At 36.2% G+C, this 19,373-nt stretch overlaps 1 protein-coding gene across 3 annotated transcripts; it reads left to right on the top strand.

The window, feature by feature from the left end:
- Positions 1-13,666: 13,666 nt before the first annotated feature.
- Positions 13,667-19,106, top strand: LOC113872202. Of its 3 annotated transcripts, XM_027509557.1 has the most exons (7): positions 13,667-14,025; positions 15,054-15,149; positions 15,236-15,469; positions 15,736-15,838; positions 17,714-17,943; positions 18,389-18,522; positions 18,640-19,106. In XM_027509557.1, exons 1-7 carry the CDS (start codon positions 13,733-13,735, stop codon positions 18,864-18,866), a joined length of 1,317 nt encoding a protein of 438 aa, XP_027365358.1. In that variant the 5' UTR covers positions 13,667-13,732; the 3' UTR covers positions 18,867-19,106. The 3 variants fall into 3 exon arrangements, with proteins under 3 accessions (XP_027365358.1, XP_027365359.1, XP_027365360.1); XM_027509558.1 differs by lacking the exon at positions 18,389-18,522 and having other exon boundaries at positions 18,523-19,106; XM_027509559.1 differs by lacking the exons at positions 18,389-18,522; positions 18,640-19,106 and adding an exon at positions 16,827-16,864 and having other exon boundaries at positions 17,714-17,921.
- The last annotated feature ends 267 nt before the right edge of the window (positions 19,107-19,373 follow it).

The raw sequence follows: 19,373 nt of genomic DNA, 5'->3' as shown, positions 1-19,373 counted from the left end.
ATCCCTAACATAGATAGATGAATATTAAATCTTATTTAGTAATATATAAAAATTAATGTAATAAAAGTTTTTTCATCTATATTATAATTTAGGCAAAGTTAGTGTTTTTGTCATCTAATATGAAGATCAATTTTGATTTTGTCATCTAATATGTTTTAGTTCCATTTTTGTCTTTTAACTTGTAAAAATATTTCAATTAGATCTTTTTCCATTAAAAAATTATATTTATTAAAAAAATTTATCATTTTTTTGTCATATGTATTTTTCATCATCTTCTCTAGTCTATCCAAATTGTATTGCTTTCACTTCTTTCCTTTGCCCCTTCATTTTTTTTTTTTTGTCTTTTTCACCACTATAGTCACTCCATTAGCAATCATAGCCTTAGATGAAGATCCAAATGTCATTTCCTCGTATTTCCATGACTGCCTTTATCAAGTTTTGCAATCCAAACACACCCTTCTTACCATTTATTATCACAACCTCTCCAATGCTCTTACCATGACTATATTCTCCCTTTTTGTTTGATGATGCTTTTTTAATTGATATATCAATACCACCTCAATATCACTTTTCACTAATGTTGTAACTACTTGAACTTTCCCTGCATTAGCAAACACCACTCTAAAATTCCAACTACTTTTGCCTTAAAAAATTATTTGTCTAAATACCCTAGTGTGTTATAAACCTAATTTTTCTATGGTTTATCAAAATTAAGCCTAAAGAAAAATTAAAGGGAAACTATGGCTATATTAACAGTGGACCACATGGTGATAATGACGTCAAATTGTCATTTTGCGGATTCTTTACATTATTTTTCTATTAGGGTGAAATAGCAAACACCAATTAATGGACAAGTAAGCCTCTTAACTTGTTGCATTTGAATTTTATCTTATTAAGAAATGGTTCATGCAAGTCTTGAAATAGATATGAGTGGTGCTGAGATTGGAAGAATAATTAGGAATTGGAAGAAATGATAGAGGAAATGCAAATCAGACATTTGAGGAAGAGATGAACATTAACTTGCACATTACATATGGTTGAAAATGACAAAAACTTTTAATGATGTTTGTTTCTGTTTGAGAAACACTAATCTTCAAGTCTCTGATCCGTAGCGATGACGTCTCTCTAACTATTGCTGACGTGGGAGGGTACCTGCAAAAGGCACTCCGATGCTGAAGTCAATATTCGGTTCTGAGCAATAAATGCTATTTAATACTGAAAGTCAACCCTTTACCTGTACTTCCTACCTTTCTTTTATAGGCGTTATTATGGGCTAATAGGCCTGCTGAGTCTGCCTTGATTTTGGCCTTTTAGTTAACGTCGATAATACTCTGATTATTATTCTTAATTGGGTTAATTACCTTGTAATCCTGATAACTAGATATTCGGCCAAACTAGGCCGAATAGATATTCGGTTTACTTTTTCTACATATGGGACCGAGCAGTTTCTCTTCCAGTACACTAGCCCCCAAGCCCGAAGAGGTACGAGGTAAGGGCTTTTAAAGATGGACAAGTATCAAATAGATAGATGAGGGGGTACTCGATTTATTAGGAGGGCCAAATACAAAGGGGGATAATTAGTTTAAATGGCGAATAAGAATACCGAGGGGGTATTTGGTTTGAAGAGATGCGTACTAGGCCAAATAGGGTATTCGGTTAAAGTACTTGTAACCTTTTTTGGTGAGCCGAGATGCAAATTAAAGGGTATTCAGTTTTTCAAAAAAGTGGTGTAGATTGAAAAAGTAAAAAATAAAAGATAAATCATAAATAATAATAAAAAAGATCATTCTAGAACTTAAGAGTTTTTAGGGTTTTTTCAATGTGTGCGCGCAAGACGAAGGGGTGCCCGCTCTTAACCGTTGATCTGGAAAAGATCTAACGTTTCAGAAGGGAAGTGAACCTTCGTATACCCGACTGCTCCTCTCCTATAAGTATATAGTGGTCCAGGTCTTTTGTTCTCTACTTTTTCTCTGAGCCGAATAGTATTCATTATTGTTTCAAACTGAAGGGTACTTAAATTTCTATCTTCCAAACTGACTACTTGTGAGGTACGCTTTGTTTTCTTTTCCTTTCCCTATTTAAACCATGGCCGGATCCTTAGAATAGAAGGACTCGTTGTCAGATTCATCTATGCCGACTAGTGTCGATGAACAGAGCGTTGACAGAACCGAAGGGGGGTGGAAACTTCTTCAAGGCTGAATAGGGTAACTAAAGAAGTAGAAACTCATCTTAGAGAATGTAGTGATGAGGCTGAATCATCTGAGTCAACTGACTCTGACTCTGCTGAGCTTCTTCCAAGCATGAGTCCTCCTAGGGAAAGACCAGTATTCCCTCCTTGTACAGTTCCTGGATACGAGTGGGTACACGGTTAAGTAGCCGTCTACTTCTCTCAGTTTAATAAAAATAGGAGTCTTCAATCTTTCATGAACCATTGAAATATTTCACTATGGAAACCTTTTGATCCCTATCCCATATCTATTGACCCTTGCCGAGGGGATGAAACTGAGAACCCTAAATTTGTTTTTCTAGGGGGTGCCAGGATGGCCGACACCTTCTTTGTATATGAGTATATGTTTAGAGAACTAGGTATAAAATTTCCCTTTGGTGACTTTCAAATGGGAATATTAAGGGTTTTAAATGTAGCGCCGACGCAACTCCATCTGAATGGGTGGGCGGCTATCCAAGCCTTTAGAGTACTTTGTAAATTTCATTATATAGAACCTAGTGTAGGCTTATTTCATTACTTCTTCTGTACTCGTTCATCAAACTTGGCAAGATGGATATCTTTAATAAGGCAACCAGAATTGCCATTGTTTAAGCCCTACGCTTCGTCTTTCAAGGGTTTTAAGACCGGTTACTTTAAAGTAACCATCCACCCTGTAGGTAGGAATTTTTTCTTTGATAGTGAAAATAATCCCCTTTTTCCTTTCCACTGGACCCGAATACCTTGCCAGTACGACTGGATTCCTGAGGACTTGTTATCAACTAGGGAGCTGTCGGCTTTAGATTATTTGAAGTCTCTACCTTGAGAACTTCCTGCCTGACACATACTTTTAGTGTTAAAATCTCCTCATCCTCGCCTTGACATGGAGGGTACATTTCGTCACCATACTTGATTTTTAATTCAATTTGTATTGATTTGACTTGTTGTTTTTATTGCAGGTCTGATGGCTCAACGAGTTGTTGACGTGCTGACCTTTCGTCATACTTTGAAGAAAAGGATACCAGAAGGTACACCAATTGAGGAGCACCGACACCCTCAACTTGATCATCTTCCCAATGTGTCCGAGCCTCGCCCTCCTCCCTGAGACCTAGTCCTTGTGGAAAATCAACCCAAGAAGCGCAAGGACAAAGGCAAAAGCAAAGAACCCGAGAAGGAAAGGAAAAGAAAACATGCCCATTCGGGTTTGCCGAGTGGTGTAGAGGAGGCGCGCAAGCAAACCTGAATCGCTATTATAGAAGGGGCCAGTAGTTCCTCCCACTCGGTAGTTCCTATTGCTATGCTTACCGAGTCCTTCTTGGCGTCTGGTACACATACTGGCCAGGTAGCTGCTCCTGATTTGCTGTCTGATTCGGGGAAAGAATTAGTCGACAGCCTAGACCTTGAATCTCTCTGGCGCTGCTTTGCAGAGCTACAAGTGCGATCAACAACTATGCTCCGAAGGCTGGTTGTGGATCCTATTCTTGAGATGAAGAATATGCAGAAAGCATATTCGGCTTCTCAACAAGCTTTGGCTGAATGCAGAGAGACTCCATCTGTCTTGGCGAGACTATTCAATCGCTAGAAGCTGAGGTGAGTCAATATAAAGAGCACTACCGCATCGTGGAGGGTCGAGTTCAGGCGACCGAGGAGGCATTGAGGGTCAAGGAAGAGGAAATGGAGGCACTAAGGGTGAAGTCTTCACAGATGGAGGAGGCCTTAAGGGCCAAATTAACCGAAATGGAAGAAGCCCTGGCACGTGAAAGGCAGAGAGGGCTGAAACCGACATGAAGGCTTTTGTCGAGAATTGTTCATAGCAAGTTGCTTTTGAACATGAGTCTGGTTTCAATCATGCCATTCGTCAATGCCATGGATTCTGTCAAGTCCCAGCTGATTTCCATTTTGACATTACTAAAGACTTCTTCGGTAGCAGGTTCATACCGTATAATTAAGTAGATGATGATGTGGAACCTGACGCCGAAGCCCCTAGCCGAGCTGCCAATAATGAAAATGCTCCTGCTCTCGAGGCCTCCAGCCTTGATGCCGAACAAGGGGAAACTTAGAACTTCCTTTTTTGATTTTCGTTGTATTCATGGGCCAGTAGTGCCTCGATTTTGTAATTCCAGTTAATTTTGAAATACAATTTCTCTTTTTTCTTCAATTCTTGTACCATGTATTGGAAGCTTTAAATAACTCAACTAAACATAACTGAATGCTTGCTATATAATCTGACAACTATTCATAAAGATAACGTTTGTAAGGGATACTCGGGAAGGAATTTTAAAGAGTCATCCTTGGCCAAGTAGGGGTACTCGGGAGGAAATTAATTAATTCGGCCTTAGCCAAGTAATACTTGAGGAATTTTGAATAACGATTCATCCTTGGCCGAGTAGGGGTGCTCGGGAGGGAATTTAAATAATTCAACCTTAGCCAAGTATTACTCTTGGGAGGAAATTTTAGTAATGATTCATCCTTGACTAAGTAGGGGTACTTGGGAGGGAATTAAATTGATTCATCCTTGACTGAGTAGGGTACTCGGGAGGGAATTAAATAATGATTCATCCTTAGCCGAGTAAGGGTACTCGGAAGGGAATTTAATTAATTCAACCTTATCCAAGTAATACTTGGGAGGGAATTTTGATAATGATTCATCCTTAGCCAAGTAGGGGTACTCGAGAGGGAATTTAATTAATTCAACCTTAGCCAAGTAACACTTGGGAGGGAATTTTAATAATGATTCATCCTTGGCCGAGTAGGGGTACTCAGGAGGGAATTTAATTAATTCAACCTTAGCCAAGTAACACTTAGGAGGGAATTTTGATAATGATTCATCCTTAGCCAAGTAAGGGGTACTCGGGAGGGAATTTAATTAATTCAACCTTAGCCAAGTAACACTTGGGAGGGAATTTTAATAATGATTCATCCTTAGCTGAGTAGGGGTACTCGGGAGGGAATTTAATTAATTCAACCTTAGCTAAGTAACACTTGGGAGGGAATTTTAATAATGATTCATCCTTGACCAAGTAGGGGTACTTGGGAGGGAATTAAATTGATTCATCCTTGATCGAGTAGGGTACTCGGGAGGGAATTAAATAATGATTCATCCTTAGCCGAGTAGGGGTACTCGGAAGGGAATTTAATTAATTCAACCTTATCCAAGTAATACTTGGGAGGAAATTTTGATAATGATTCATCCTTAGCCGAGTAGGGGTACTCGAGAGGGAATTTAATTAATTCAACCTTAGCCAAGTAACACTTGGGAGGGAATTTTAATAATGATTCATCCTTAGTCGAGTAGGGGGTACTCAGGAGGGAATTTAATTAATTCAACCTTAGCCAAGTAACACTTGGGAGGGAATTTTAATAATGATTCATCCTTAGCAGAGTAGGGGTACTCAGGAGGGAATTTAATTGATTCAAATGAATTGCTTGAAAGAAATCTTGACGTATTAAATCCATAACTGAGAAGGAGTATTTTATTGATAAGGTGCCCCTTTAAAAATCTTCCCAGGAAAACCTCTTCACATTCTTTTAAGAGGACAAAACCTGGGCGAGAAAATGAGTACACCGATTACAAATTACAAGTCTTTAACTAAAGTATTGCTTCAAATGTGTAACATTCCAAGTTCTTGGTATAAGCTTTCCTTCAAATGTCTCCAACTTGTATGCTCCATTGTCTAATCTCGTCGATACCCGAAAGGGTCCTTCCCAGTTAGCCGCTAACTTCCCTTCTCGTCGATCTCGTCGTGCATCTCCGATTACTCGCCATACCAAGTCATTCTCATGAAATTGTCTTGGGTTGATTTTAGAGTTAAACTTTCTTACCATCATCCTTCTGCTAGCCTCGTTCATAATTGCTGCTTGGCCACGTACTTCATCTATCAAATCCAAGTTGACGGCTAAAGATTCGTTATTGGCCGAATCCTCAAAGTTCTCCCTTCGAAATGAAGGTTCTCCAATCTCTACAGGCACCATGGCATCAGTACTATAGGTAAGACGAAAAGGAGTTTCTTTTGTCATGGTTTGCGGCGTGCATCGATAAGCCCATAGTACCTCGGGTAGCTTCTCCGTCCATTCTCCTTTTGTCGACCCCAACTTCTTTTTAATTCTCGTAAAATAACTTTGTTTGCAGCCTCGGCTTAGCCATTAGTTTGAGGATGTTTGACGGACATGACCCTGTGTTTGATGTGAAGCCCTTCTAAAAATTCGTTGAACCGTCAATTTGTAAATTGTAGCCCATTATCTGTAACCAACGCATGAGGGAGACCGAAACGTGTGATGATGTTTTTCCAAGTGAACTTTTGAACATTATTAGCCGTGATGGTAGCAAGGGGCTTGGCTTCAATCCACTTAGTGAAGTAATCTACGACGACAATGAGGAACTTACACTGCCCTTTTGCCAAGGGAAAAGGGCCGAGGAGGTCCATACCCCAAATAGCAAAGGGCCAAGGAGAGCTAATAGGGCGGAGGGTGTCAGCATGTTGGTGTAGGTGACGACTGTGTTGTTGACAGGGGATGCATTTCTTCACAAACATGTGGCTATCTTGGGTGAGTGTCGGCCAATAGTACCCAGCTCTGAGTATTTTTGCTGCCATGGTTCGTCCACCTGAATGGGTACCACAGATACCTTCATGAATCTCCCTCATGACATAGCTAGCTTGGTCATTGTCAAGGCATTTAAGCATAGGTGTTGAAATCCCTCTTCTATACAAGTCTTTGCCGAGAAGGAGGTATTTAGCCGCATGCATTCTTATTTTCTTAGCCGAGTCTGGATTATTTGGCAGGCTACTGTTGGTAAGGTATTGGATAATGGGGGTCATCCAATTGTGACGCATATTTTCTATGTCCATGCACTCTTGTTTAGCTATGCTTGGTTTAAGGATTTCCTAGTGAATTAAACTTTTTAATTGCCCAGGTTTTCTTTGACTAGCCAACCTAGCAAGCCTATCAGCTTGTTCATTCATTGTTCTCGGTGTGTATCGAACACATACCTCGTCGAATTCAGCTTCTATATTTTTAAATTCTTGATAATATTGGAGCATGACCGAGTCATTCACCTGATATGTTCCATTGACTTGTTCGGTCACTATCTTTGAATCACTCCAACAAGTGACACGTTTTACTCCAACATCCTTTGCCAATTTGAGACTGGCCAGTAGGGCTTCATACTCAGCTTGATTATTGGAAGCTTCGAATCTAAACCGAATGGATTGTTTGATTGTTACAATGTTCGTTCCTTCAAGTATAATTCCTGCTCCACTCCCTAATCGGTTTGATGATCCATCAACATGCAGGTTCCACATATCCAAGCTGGTGTGTGGCTGGGCAGTAAATTCATTGACAAAGTCGACAAGTACATGAGCTTTAAGGAGGCATCGGTTTTCATAGTGTATATCAAATTGGGATAATTCTATCGCCCACGCTACTAACCGACCAGCCAACTCCAGTTTTCTTAACACTTTGGACATTAGACAATCTGTGCGTACCACCACCTGATGACTATGAAAGTAATGTCTTAACCGACGAGCTGTGTGGACTAGGGCGAGCACCACTTTCTCCATTAATTGATAACGGAATTCGGGTCCTTGGAGTTTCTACTAATGAAATAGACTGGAGCCGGTTCAGGTGTTTCTTGTTACAGAACCGAACTGATAGCATTATCCGACACAGCCAGGTAGATAACCATCTCTTTCTCATGCTTCAGTTTTGCTAACACGGGCGGTGCTGCCAGCATATTTTTGTACTGGGTGAAGGCGGTCTCACATTCATCAGTCCAAGCAAATTTTTGAGATTTTTTGAGCAAGTTAATGAAAGGCCGAGATCTTTCTGCCATTACAGGAAGGAATCTGGAAAGGGCAGCAATCTTGCCGGCAAGTCGTTGAACTTCCTTGACATTCTAAGGACTAGCCATGTCGATGATAACTTGACATTTATCAGGGTTTGCCTCGATCCCCCTTTCGGATAACATGAAACCCAAGAATTTACCGCTAGCTACTCCAAATGTACATCTTTCAGGATTGAACCGCATCCTATGTTGTCGAGCCTGACCGAACACCTCTTTTAAATGCATGAGGTGGTGTTCCAATTTGGCAGATTTGATCACCATGTCATCAACATATACTTCCATGCATTTTCCTATTTGTCCCTCAAAAATTTTATTCATCAGCCTCTGGTAGGTCACCCCCGTATTCTTCAAACTGAAGGGCATTACTCGGTAACAAAAATTAGTAGAGTCAATGATGAATGCAGTTTTTTCCTCATCCGGTGGATACATTCGGATTTGGTTATACCCAGAGTAGGCATCTAAGAAACTGAACATTCTGTGGCCTGCTGCACTGTCTACTAGGGCGTCAATGCTCGGGAGAGGGTAAACATCTTTTGGGCATGCTTTGTTTAGATCTGTGTAGTCGGTACACATTCGCCATTTGCCATTTGCTTTTTTGACCATGACTACATTGGCCAACCAGGTAGAGTATTTAACCTCTCGGATAAAACTGACCTGTATTAATTTAGCAGTCTCCTCCTTTACCACTTTCGCTCTGTCGCCTCCCAATTTCCTTTTCTTTTGTGCTATTGGTTTTGCTGCTTTATAAATCCAGAGGTGATGACAAGAAATGCTGGATCAATTCCGGGCATGTCTGAAGCCGACCAGGCAAATAGATCAGCATTTCGTATCAATGTTTTTTGGAGCTCCTGTTTTTCTTGGCCAGATAGGCCGACTCCTAAGTAAGTAACATGCTCAGGCTTCGGTCCAAGCTGAAAAGGTTGCTTATTTTCATTGGGCTTAACCCGACACCCTTCGTCAGTCCTAGGATCAAGTTCAATATCTAAGTCCTCCCCAGACCTAAGGGTGACATTGTTAACATCTTGTTTGTAGTCTTGGAGTGGTTTGATGCGTAGGCTTGCAAAATAACACTCCCTCGCTTTCTTCTGATCAGCATGAACTATGACTATTCGGCCCTTTACGGATGGAAATTTCATAGCCAAATGTGGAGTAGATACTATGGCTTTAAGTTTGTTAAGGGACGGCCTGCCGAGTAATATGTTGTATGAGGTATTTGGGTGAACTACCAGGTACGTGACCTTGATACGCTTTCCTTCATGCTCTGATCCAAATGATATGTAAAGATCAATACACCCACGAGTCTCCACCCTTTCTCCTAAAAAACTGACTAGGGGTTCATGGTATTCTTTGAGTTCCTCCTCTGGTATTCCCAGTTGCTTAAAAGTATTCTAGTAGAGGATGTCGGCTGAACTCCCCTGATCAATGATTGTTTTTCGGATAGTGTAGTTGAGAATGTCTACACTTATCACCATGGGGTCGTCTTGTACAGGGTCCACTCCTTGAAAGTCTTCATCAGTAAATGTAATAGAGGGATCCGAATCCTACTACCAAGTGAGATATTGTTGACTGATCTGACTTGTCTCAAATGTCTCTTTCTGGCCAAATAGGTAGGTCCTCCACTGGCAAACCCTCTAGCTATGGTATTAATGACCCTTTTAGAATACTTCTCACGTTCATCGTATCGTCTAGTTGGAGGCTCCCTAGATCTACTCCTCTGTCGTTCAAGTCTTTTGTCATTGTATCTCCTCGATGACTCAGGGTAACAGTCTCTTCCTTTATTGTATTGACTGACGAGGTTTGTCTGCACAAAATCTTTTAAATGTCCTTCCTTGATTAATTCTTCAATTTTATCCTTCAGCGCTGTGCACTCCTCAGTGGTGTGACCCCTGTTTTGATGGTAGCAGCAAGCCTTGCTTTTATCTGCCCGAGGAGGGGTGTTGGCGCGTCTAGGCATTCTCAGTATTTCTGTGGCCAATGCCTGATCAAGTACTCTGGACCGATCAGTGTTGAGCATAGTGTAGGAAGGATATTTGGGTCCCCTGGGCGGCCTTTCAAGTTCATTTCTTTTCTCCTTATTTTCCTGCCTAGACTTGAAAGTTTCTCTCTTATCTGTATTTTTTGAATTGGACCCCTGGTCCATCCGTACCTGGTTTTGGTACTCGGACTATTCCTCCATCTACATATACTTTGCAGCCCGACTTCTCAATTTGTCTAGGTCAGCAGGTGGTTTCTTGCAGATGCTGTTAACAAAAGGTCTTGGCTTAAGGGCCGTTATGAGGTGGTGTATAGCCACTGCTGGTTCCAAGTTATGGATCGAAAGGCTCACTTTGTCGAAGCGCTCCATGAATGCTCTAAGTGATTCTTCCTTTTCTTGCCTAATATTGACCAGCGCCAAGGATGTTAAGGGATGAGGTCGGCTTGTGGCGAATTGCAAGCTGAACCGTCTTGTGAGAGTTGCAAAAGAGTCAATGGATGAAGGGGAAAGTCGGGTGAACCAACTGAGGGCTGGTCCTCGAAGTGAGGTGGGAAAAATCCTACACCATAAAGAATCGTTCTCGGTAGACAGACCGACCTGGGTTGTGAAGACGTCCAAGTGTTCCCTAGGATCAGATGTACCATCATATTTTTCTATTGTTAAGCCTCTCCAGTTGTCGGGTAGCTTAGCTTCCAAGATGTGGTGAACGAATGGGCTTCGACTCACAAGATCGTCTTGGTCATTTTTGGCTTCAGATTGAAAAACATGCTTTGATTTCTCCTGCAACGCCGAGGATTCCCCCTGATCCTGGACGAAGGGTGTAGTTTGGGAAGGGATGTGTGTTCTTATTTCTTCTCTCAAGTTAGCATTTTCCCTTCTTAGAGCCAAGAGCTCTAGTGCATCCTTTTCTTTCTCCCTCTTGATCTTCGTCATTTCTGCTTTGAGTTGTCTTAGTACAGCTAAGAAGCTCTCGTTAGTTCCTCCTTGCATCACAACTTCAGGTGTTGGTTCATCTGGTGTGACACCCTCCAGCTGTTGCCGAGAGGTTCCTCCCTGTTGAGCATGTCCTTCCTGCTGGCTTCTCGTTAGTACCATGATTAATATGAAAAACGAGGCTAATCGTGCCCCACGGTGGGTGCCAAAATGTTCCTGCTTGGGAAACACTAATCTTCAAGTCTCTAATCCGTAGCGATGATGTCTCTCTGATTGTTGCTGACGTGGAAGGGTACCTGCAAAAGGCACTCCGATGCTGAAGTCAAGATTCGGTTCTGAGCAATAAATGCTATTTAATAATGAAAGTCAATCCTTTACCTCTACTTCCTACCTTTCTTTTATATGCATTATTATGGGCTAATGGGCCTGCTGAGTTTGCCTTGATTTTGGCCTTTTAGTTAACGTCGATAATACTCTAATTATTATTCTTAATTGGGTCAATTACCTTGTAATCCTGATAACTAGGTATTTGGCCAAACTAGGCCGAATAAATATTCAGTTTACTTTTTCTACATATGGGACCGAGCAGTTCCTCTTCCAATACAATGTTAGCATTTTTAATAGAAAATGACTCATTTCAAACATTTTTATAAGTTAGATGACTAAAATGAACTAAGAAAAAGTTAGAAGACAAAATTAAAATTTATCTTAATATTAGATGATGAAAATACTAATTTTTCTTATAATATATTTGTAATGATGTATACTATTTTTTATTTCAAATATATTTTAATTTTTAATACATATTTTTAAATATTGAATATATTAAAATAATAAATGAAACTATTTAAATCAATATTATTCAATTGGAATATGACTTGATACATTTTTAAATAATCAGTATTGATAAATTTTTATTAAATGTAATTCATAGTAAATTTTTTCTTTATGTTTGACCTAAAAACATTTGCAATTACTATATATAACATTTAATTTTTATAAATTGTCACAACATTTTTTATCATACTATTTTAAAATATTTTAAAACTCAATATTATTAAATACATCTATATCTATCTATCTATATTTATATTCATATGTAAAATTAACTAAGACTATTTATATCTATCTATAGTTATATTTACTTTTTATATATATAATTTGTTTTAACAATAAATCAAAGCTCTTCAACTTTTTAATATTTTTTCACATTTCAAATATTTCTTTTATAATTATAAAAAAAAAATCTACAATCAAATAAACACATGAATTAATTTTAAAATATTATAAAAATATTTTTTAATATTTTTAATATTAACATTTTAAACTAATACTTTATTTATTAACATTTTATATTCTAATTATGTGATTATTGAAATTTTTTTGAAATTAAAATTAAATTTTGATTGCTTTTAAATATTTTTTGGAGTATTCAATCATGTAATAGGCTTACAATTCATTGTCTTGTTGTAAATTAAATTATACCTAAAATATAAAGTAAGATAAATATATATTTTTGCATTCATATAATTATTTATAATATTATATTCTTAAAATTAATACTAATTTAAAAGTTAAAAAATATTTTAAATTAAAATCATTAATTATTAGTATACATTTATTTGTTATAAGCCAAATTTAAATATGTTATTTTAAAATTATAAATTAATAATTTTATATATAATTTATCAAATAAGTTTATGTTAATATTTATTTTAATTCTTGAGAAATAAAAATTAGACTTTATTCAAATGGATCTTACTTGAGTATAATACTAAAACTAATTGTTTATTAAAATATATTTTTAATATATTTCTACTTATTTGTATATACTTTCTTTTATGTATTTTTATTTTTATTTTAAAATATTTAATAATAATAATAATAATAATATAATAGATTTACATTATTTATATTAAAAAATAATTAAAAAATTTTACTATTTATTTTCATATATTTTTTAATTTATTTTTAAAAATTTATTTTTTTATGTTTACATCAACTAAAAGAATAACAATTTTTATTATTGAATAGAATGAAAAATATATAAAATATATAAATAATTTTTATATAAAAATATATTTATTATATTTTTAATGTAATTATATTTGATATCATTTAATATGATAAAATTTTATTATTATATAATTTTATATTTAAATTATAATTTTTATTTATTTTATAATAAAATAATTTAACAAAAATATAACTAAATTTGTATAACACACAAATATATTTACTAATTTATAATTAAATTATTATTATTAAAATTTGAAGTATTTAAAATCTATATAAATTAAGTTTAACTGTAATATTTATTTTTTATATATAATTTATTTTAAAAAATAATGAAAATTTTTATTTTTTATTTTTCTGTTACGTTTAAAATAAGTATTATTTAAATTATAATTATTTTTAAATTAAATTATTTAATACAAAATATAAATATACTTATAGAAATTCATGAAACACATTAATATATTTATTAGTATTATGATATTATTAAGTGATGATAAATATTATTTTTTAAAAATAAAAAGGTAAAAATGAAAGAAAACTTATTCATAAATAGTAAAAACATACATTTAAATACGGAATAATATTTATTTATTTTGTAACTATGGTCTTTTTTATTAACTGAAGTATCCCACAGAATAAAGCTAACAATACAGAAGAGGAGGTTTCTTTTTACGAATAGTTGAATACTGAAGAATCTAATCTGTGAAATCTGCCTCACTCCCTCAACAGCAATAACAACACAGACGTAGCAGAAATTTCGATGGCATTTCACAGAGGCGCAAAGACGAAACCGAAACCCGCGAGATCTTCAATTTTGCTCCTTGTCGCAGCAGTGACAGCGATTGCAATCCTCTTCCTCTTCTCCTCTATGCTCTCAACCGACAACGTACGACGACGACAACAACAACAACAAAAACAGGAGTCAGAGGAGAAGTACCTGTATTGGGGAACCCGAATCGACTGTCCCGGAAAACACTGTGTATCTTGCGAAGGCCTGGGCCACCAAGAATCCAGCCTCCGATGCGCCCTCGAAGAAGCCATGTTTCTTCAACGGTGCTTTTTTTCTCCATCCATCTCACACTCTCCTCTTCCTTGTATTTATCCTTTTACTATAATTGCCACCCAACGCAGTGGTGTTTTTCTTTATGTGACGTTAGTGTCATTTACCTATTAAAATTAGCTTTTTATTTTTTTTTAAACTCTAATTTTGATTAACAAACAACACTTAAGCAACTGCACCTAAATTTTCTTCTATTCAATATGGCAAAATTAGGAATACGTGACTATGATTGGGAGTGTAAACCATTTTAATACTTGAAAGGGAGTATGCTTGAATTTGGTTCATTTATTTAAATGACACAACTTTAAAGCTTGAACTTGAATTGATTAAAAGTTTCAAAGCTCGTCCTTGACTTGTTAACTTGTTTGTTCTTCTTTGTCGAATTTCTCTTTGAATTAGTTTTGTTTATTAATTTATTATTTAAGAGATACTTTTGTACTAATAAGTAAAGTACAATAGTGATAACATATAATTTTATATTTATAAAGATAATTTAAGATTAGAAATGGAGTCTTTGACGACAAAAATAGTGCATTTCTTTGAAAAAAAATTATTATTCATTTAAAACATAACACTAGAAAATTGAAATTAAGTAAACATTATGTATATATATGATAGCAGACAAAATTCTGATTTTTCAAGCAAATATAATAAATAGAATTACAATTATCTGAATATAGATGTACATATGCAGATGTATCATGTCAGAATACTTTCGTGCTAATAAGTCAAGTTTAAGCTTGTTTGTTTACCTAAACAGAGAAACTTGAATGAGCATTTAATAAGTCAAGGTCTAGCGATTTACAAATAACTCAACTCAGAAGCTCATTTACTTAAGTTTTCTCATATGAATCTCTTATCTCTTGCTATTGGAGATCCCATTTCCGTACTAGCTCTAGATATTTACACCCCTAGCTATGATTGCAGTTGTGGGCAGTAGTTTAAAGCCTTAATTGTTATCAATACAATTGCAAGGGCATTACTGCAAATCCTAAGTGAAGTTGTTATGTCGTGGTTGCAGAACTTTTGTGATGCCATCGAGGATGTGTATTAATCCCATACATAACAAGAAAGGAATCCTTCATCATTCCACTAATGCTACTACTTCTGAGGAAAGGTTAGTTGAGTTGTTTTGTCATTGTTAATATACATATTATAATTTAGCTTTGCCAGATTTTGGTTGATTTAACTGGCCTTATTTAGGTGGGCTGCGAGTTCTTGTGCCATGGACTCTTTGTATGACATAGAACTCATATCGGGAATTGTTCGTGTGATTTTGGATGATTCAAAAGAGTGGTATACGGTTCTATCCACAAGCATGAAGTTGGGAGCCAGAGGAGTTGCACATGTGGAAGGAGTTAACCGTGTTGATCTTAAAGAAAATAACCGCTACTTGGATTTGTTGCTCATTAACAGAACTGCAAGCCCTCTGTCTTGGTAAGTTCTTAAGGCTTTGTTTGGGAGTAAAATTTAGGAGGGGAAGGGGAAGGGGAAGGTTTATTTAATGGTAATCCTTATTCGGGAGTTTTTAAATGTGACCCTTCCCTTCCCTCTCCCTCTACACTCCCAAAAAAAAAAGGCCTAAAGGAAAGTTGTTATATGATAGAGATATATTTGTTTGGAAAGACACTTGAGCTATTAGAACTGCTGTACATGACAAATATGTAACTGACTGCTTTGTGGTTCAATTGATGACCTTCCAGGTTTATGGAATGCAAGGATCGAAACAACCGTAGTGCCATAATGCTGCCATATTCATTTCTGCCATCAATGGCTGCTGGGAAACTAAGAGATGCAGCAGAAAAGGTCCATTTGCCATGTGGTCTTTTAAAGTCGTTAATATTTGCAAGTAGGATTAATTTAATTTTAAATTTGTTTTTTATTTTTAAAAATGGGTTTTAAGTCTATTGCTTTGGAGCATACAACTGTTAAAATTTAAATATATTTTACTCTTCTATATTTGGATTTGAACCTAAATGAGTTATATCAAGGTTAAATATTGGTACACTAGGGGTTTTCTCGAGTCTATTCCTGAAACATATACCCTTTTGAACTAGCTTCGTGCATTCCAGTGACAGGTCAATGACATGACTACTTAGGACTCTTCTGATGTATTTTTTATATTAAGAAAATGAAAGATAATTTTATGGAGACTGAATTTAGTCCATTTAGCTATACTTTGTGCATCTCTTAATGCAGAGAGGCATGAAGAAATTTTATAGAATAATAAGGCTTGTGGATATGATTTTCATCTGGCCTATACTTGACCCCCTTTGCCCCCTCCCTCCCTCCCTCCATTTCTTTTCTTTTCCCCCTCAATAAGAAAGGAACTGAGGCAGGAACAAACAAGTAAGCATAATGGTAGATGAGACATCCAGTAGATGAAAAATAAAAACTAATTTCTAAGGGTAAAATTCTTAGAACTAAATTTAGGTATAATTCAATTGTCACTATATGCTGTCATTTTTCACAGGTAATTTTCTCTTTACAATAAAAGAAAAAACACTGACAATTTAATCTGCATTTAGTTGCGTGCATGACGGCTGGCAGTACGAGTGGTTAAGGGATTTGATCTATTCTTTCACATAGGTCCCTGTGTTAATGCCTGTGTCTTTATATAGTTTATATTTACATTTTTATGCAGGTAATCAAATTTTAAGCAGCCAATTTGATAGACTAACGAGGTCAAAATTGACATTAGGATTAGATAAATGCTTGATTTCATCTCTCCTTTATAATATACTTCTGTTTTCCATTTATTTTTCTTGCATACAAGTGGTGCTTTTGACTACAGGATGGGCCATTTGGAAGTAGATTATGGTTAGCTTTTATGTGTGTATATTCTGTTTTTTTTTTTCATTTTCCTCAAAGATATTATTGTAAATTCATTTATATTTTTTTTGGATAGAAAAAGAAATTGCTGAGACTAAAGTAGTGAAGTACAAGTATGGGGAGGGTAAAGTATCCTCTAAAACAGAAACAAAGAAAGAAATAAAAGTGAAAATGGAAGAATCAATAATGCAAGAAAGCTGCTCTGTATTTCTGCACATCAATACAGTAATAGTAACTCCCTTGAAATGGACAGGAGTAAATTACCACTGAGAAGTCTTACACAAATCAATGAGGGAGGGTTAAGATATTGGTTAGCCTGATATTGTGACTTCCTGCTTCATACAAAAATGAGTGAGGGTTAAGCAGCAGCTGACTGTGTGTACTGTGTATTCTTCTATAAGGAGTTCAACTGTTCCATTGGCAAAAATGGGATTTATCTAAGTTGTAACAAACTTGCATACATGGCAAGAAATGTGGGAGGCATTGAGGTTAGAGGCTGAGTGGGGATATAAGGGGAAATGTGAAGGTAGGCAGGCAGTCAAATTGGGCAGTTTTGGGTGGCTCTTGCCATAGGGCAGAGAGGTTTTCCTTCAATGATTCGTTTTCTTTCAATATCATTTTTTATATTTTCTCCATATTAGCCTTGTAATCAGAGTATTGTTCTCTAAATATTTCCTTTATTATTCCATAGGAAATTCAGTTCCTATCATGTACATAGATAATTTGCTGTCACATGCCTTGAATGAATGTTATATCGTAATATGCTTGATATATTAAAATTGTTGCATTACAATGGAACAGTATCACTGTGTTACACATTTCAATTTCTTATCAGACTCTTGTTCACAGATTAAAGCACAACTTGGTGATTATGATGCCATCCATGTTCGTCGTGGGGATAAAATAAAGACCAGGAAGGATAGATTTGGTGTAGCAAGGACCCTGCATCCTCACCTTGATAGGGATACACGGCCTGAGTTTATTGTATGTAGGATAGCAAAGTGGGTCCCTCCTGGAAGAATCTTGTTTATTGCTTCAAATGAAAGGACTCCAGGGTTTTTTTCACCACTTTCTGTCAGGTAACTTTTCTCTCGCATGCTCTAGTTTTTCCCATGGGTGCAGCATGTACGCATGGGGAGGGGGGGGTGTTACCTATGTAATTATTTCTTGACAGTAATTAAAATATGTGTTTAATGCTATGTGAAGTTGACTCTGTTTATGCAGAGGTCATGGAAGCAATATGCATATGCTTTCATTCATTTTCTGCTGGAAATTTGCGTCAATTTTATGTTAACATCTTGATTTGTTTTAAAAAAAGCCAATAATTGTAGTTTGCTAATATGCATCTCACTGAACCTTAGACTATACTCATTGCACTAGGTATACTTTTTTGCCTCTTCACTTTTTATCGTACCATGTACTTTATCTGTTTTCTGATGGATTATTTCTGGCTGGTTATTAAATTTGAATGCTTATGAACATTTGATCATTTCTTGTCCATATTCTTATTTACAATGACTCTAGTATGCTTTGGAAGGCGAAGCTGATCATAGACAAATATCACAAAAACAAGATTCCAATAGTCACTTCCGTTTCTGCAGCAAACTTTTGGCAGGCATCAAATACTCTTCTTTATGTCCTTTGTGATTCTCTTGCAGGTATAGATTGGCATATTCTTCAAATTATAGCCATATCTTGGATCCATTAATTGAGAACAATTACCAGTTGTTCATGATCGAGAGGCTTATAATGATGGGTGCTAAAACGTTCATTAGAACATTCAAGGAAGATGAGACAGATTATAGCCTCACTGATGACCCAAAAAAGAACACTAAAGTTTGGCAGATACCTGTTTACAACGCGGATGAAATTTGCTGACAACTTGACTCAGTATGCGACAATTTCAATGAAGCTGAAGTATACTTGCATACCCAAAATCTTTATGAAGAAATTCTTGCTGAGGAAGAAATCAGAGGCGATTTGTTTGTGTTGTACATTGTGATGTTAGCTAAAGTTCAGATTTAATTTATTCATTTAATGCATGTATTTGTCACACAGTAAAGCTGAAGTGGCCACTAAATTGTTTTTAGGATGGAAACTAGTTAGATGGACACTAGTTTGTATGTACGAGTCTTAATAAAAAAATTGGCTTTGTAATGTAAACCATCTGCGTTGGTATCATCACTCTAGCATGTACTTACCAGTGTTTATAAGTTATCTTCAAATGTTTGTTAGTGGATTTTCAAGCTTCTAAATTTGTTTTTTAATTGGATTACTGGCTACATTTGTAACATCAACTTATTCCGTGATTAATAAGTGTAAAATTTTATATATGGACTAATTTTTCTTAGATTTAAAATACTTTAGTATAAATCTAATAATGCTTCTTGAATTTTTTAGTTAGGCAAAACTTTTCATTGCAATCACTTGGAAATATAAAGTGTATAGGCAATACTACTAGTGTGTTTAAGAAGGAAAGTGAATAAACACATTCTAAAGTAGAACACAA

Source organism: Abrus precatorius, unplaced genomic scaffold (assembly GCF_003935025.1).
Source record: "Abrus precatorius isolate BTA unplaced genomic scaffold, Abrus_2018 Scaffold7, whole genome shotgun sequence".
NCBI lineage: Eukaryota > Viridiplantae > Streptophyta > Magnoliopsida > Fabales > Fabaceae > Abrus > Abrus precatorius.
This window is presented reverse-complemented; position numbering and strand designations above follow the sequence as displayed.

What these genes read in the sequence shown, in the direction of transcription:
- LOC113872202 (XM_027509557.1), top strand. Translation starts at nt 13,733, where the DNA reads ATGGCATTTCACAGAGGCGCAAAGACGAAACCGAAACCCGCGAGATCT. An exon ending in GCTACTACTTCTGAGGAAAG is followed by an intron (nt 15,150 to 15,235) that starts GTTAGTTGAGTT and finishes GGCCTTATTTAG; the next exon opens with GTGGGCTGCGAGTTCTTGTG. An exon ending in TTTTCACCACTTTCTGTCAG is followed by an intron (nt 17,944 to 18,388) that starts GTAACTTTTCTC and finishes CAATGACTCTAG; the next exon opens with TATGCTTTGGAAGGCGAAGC.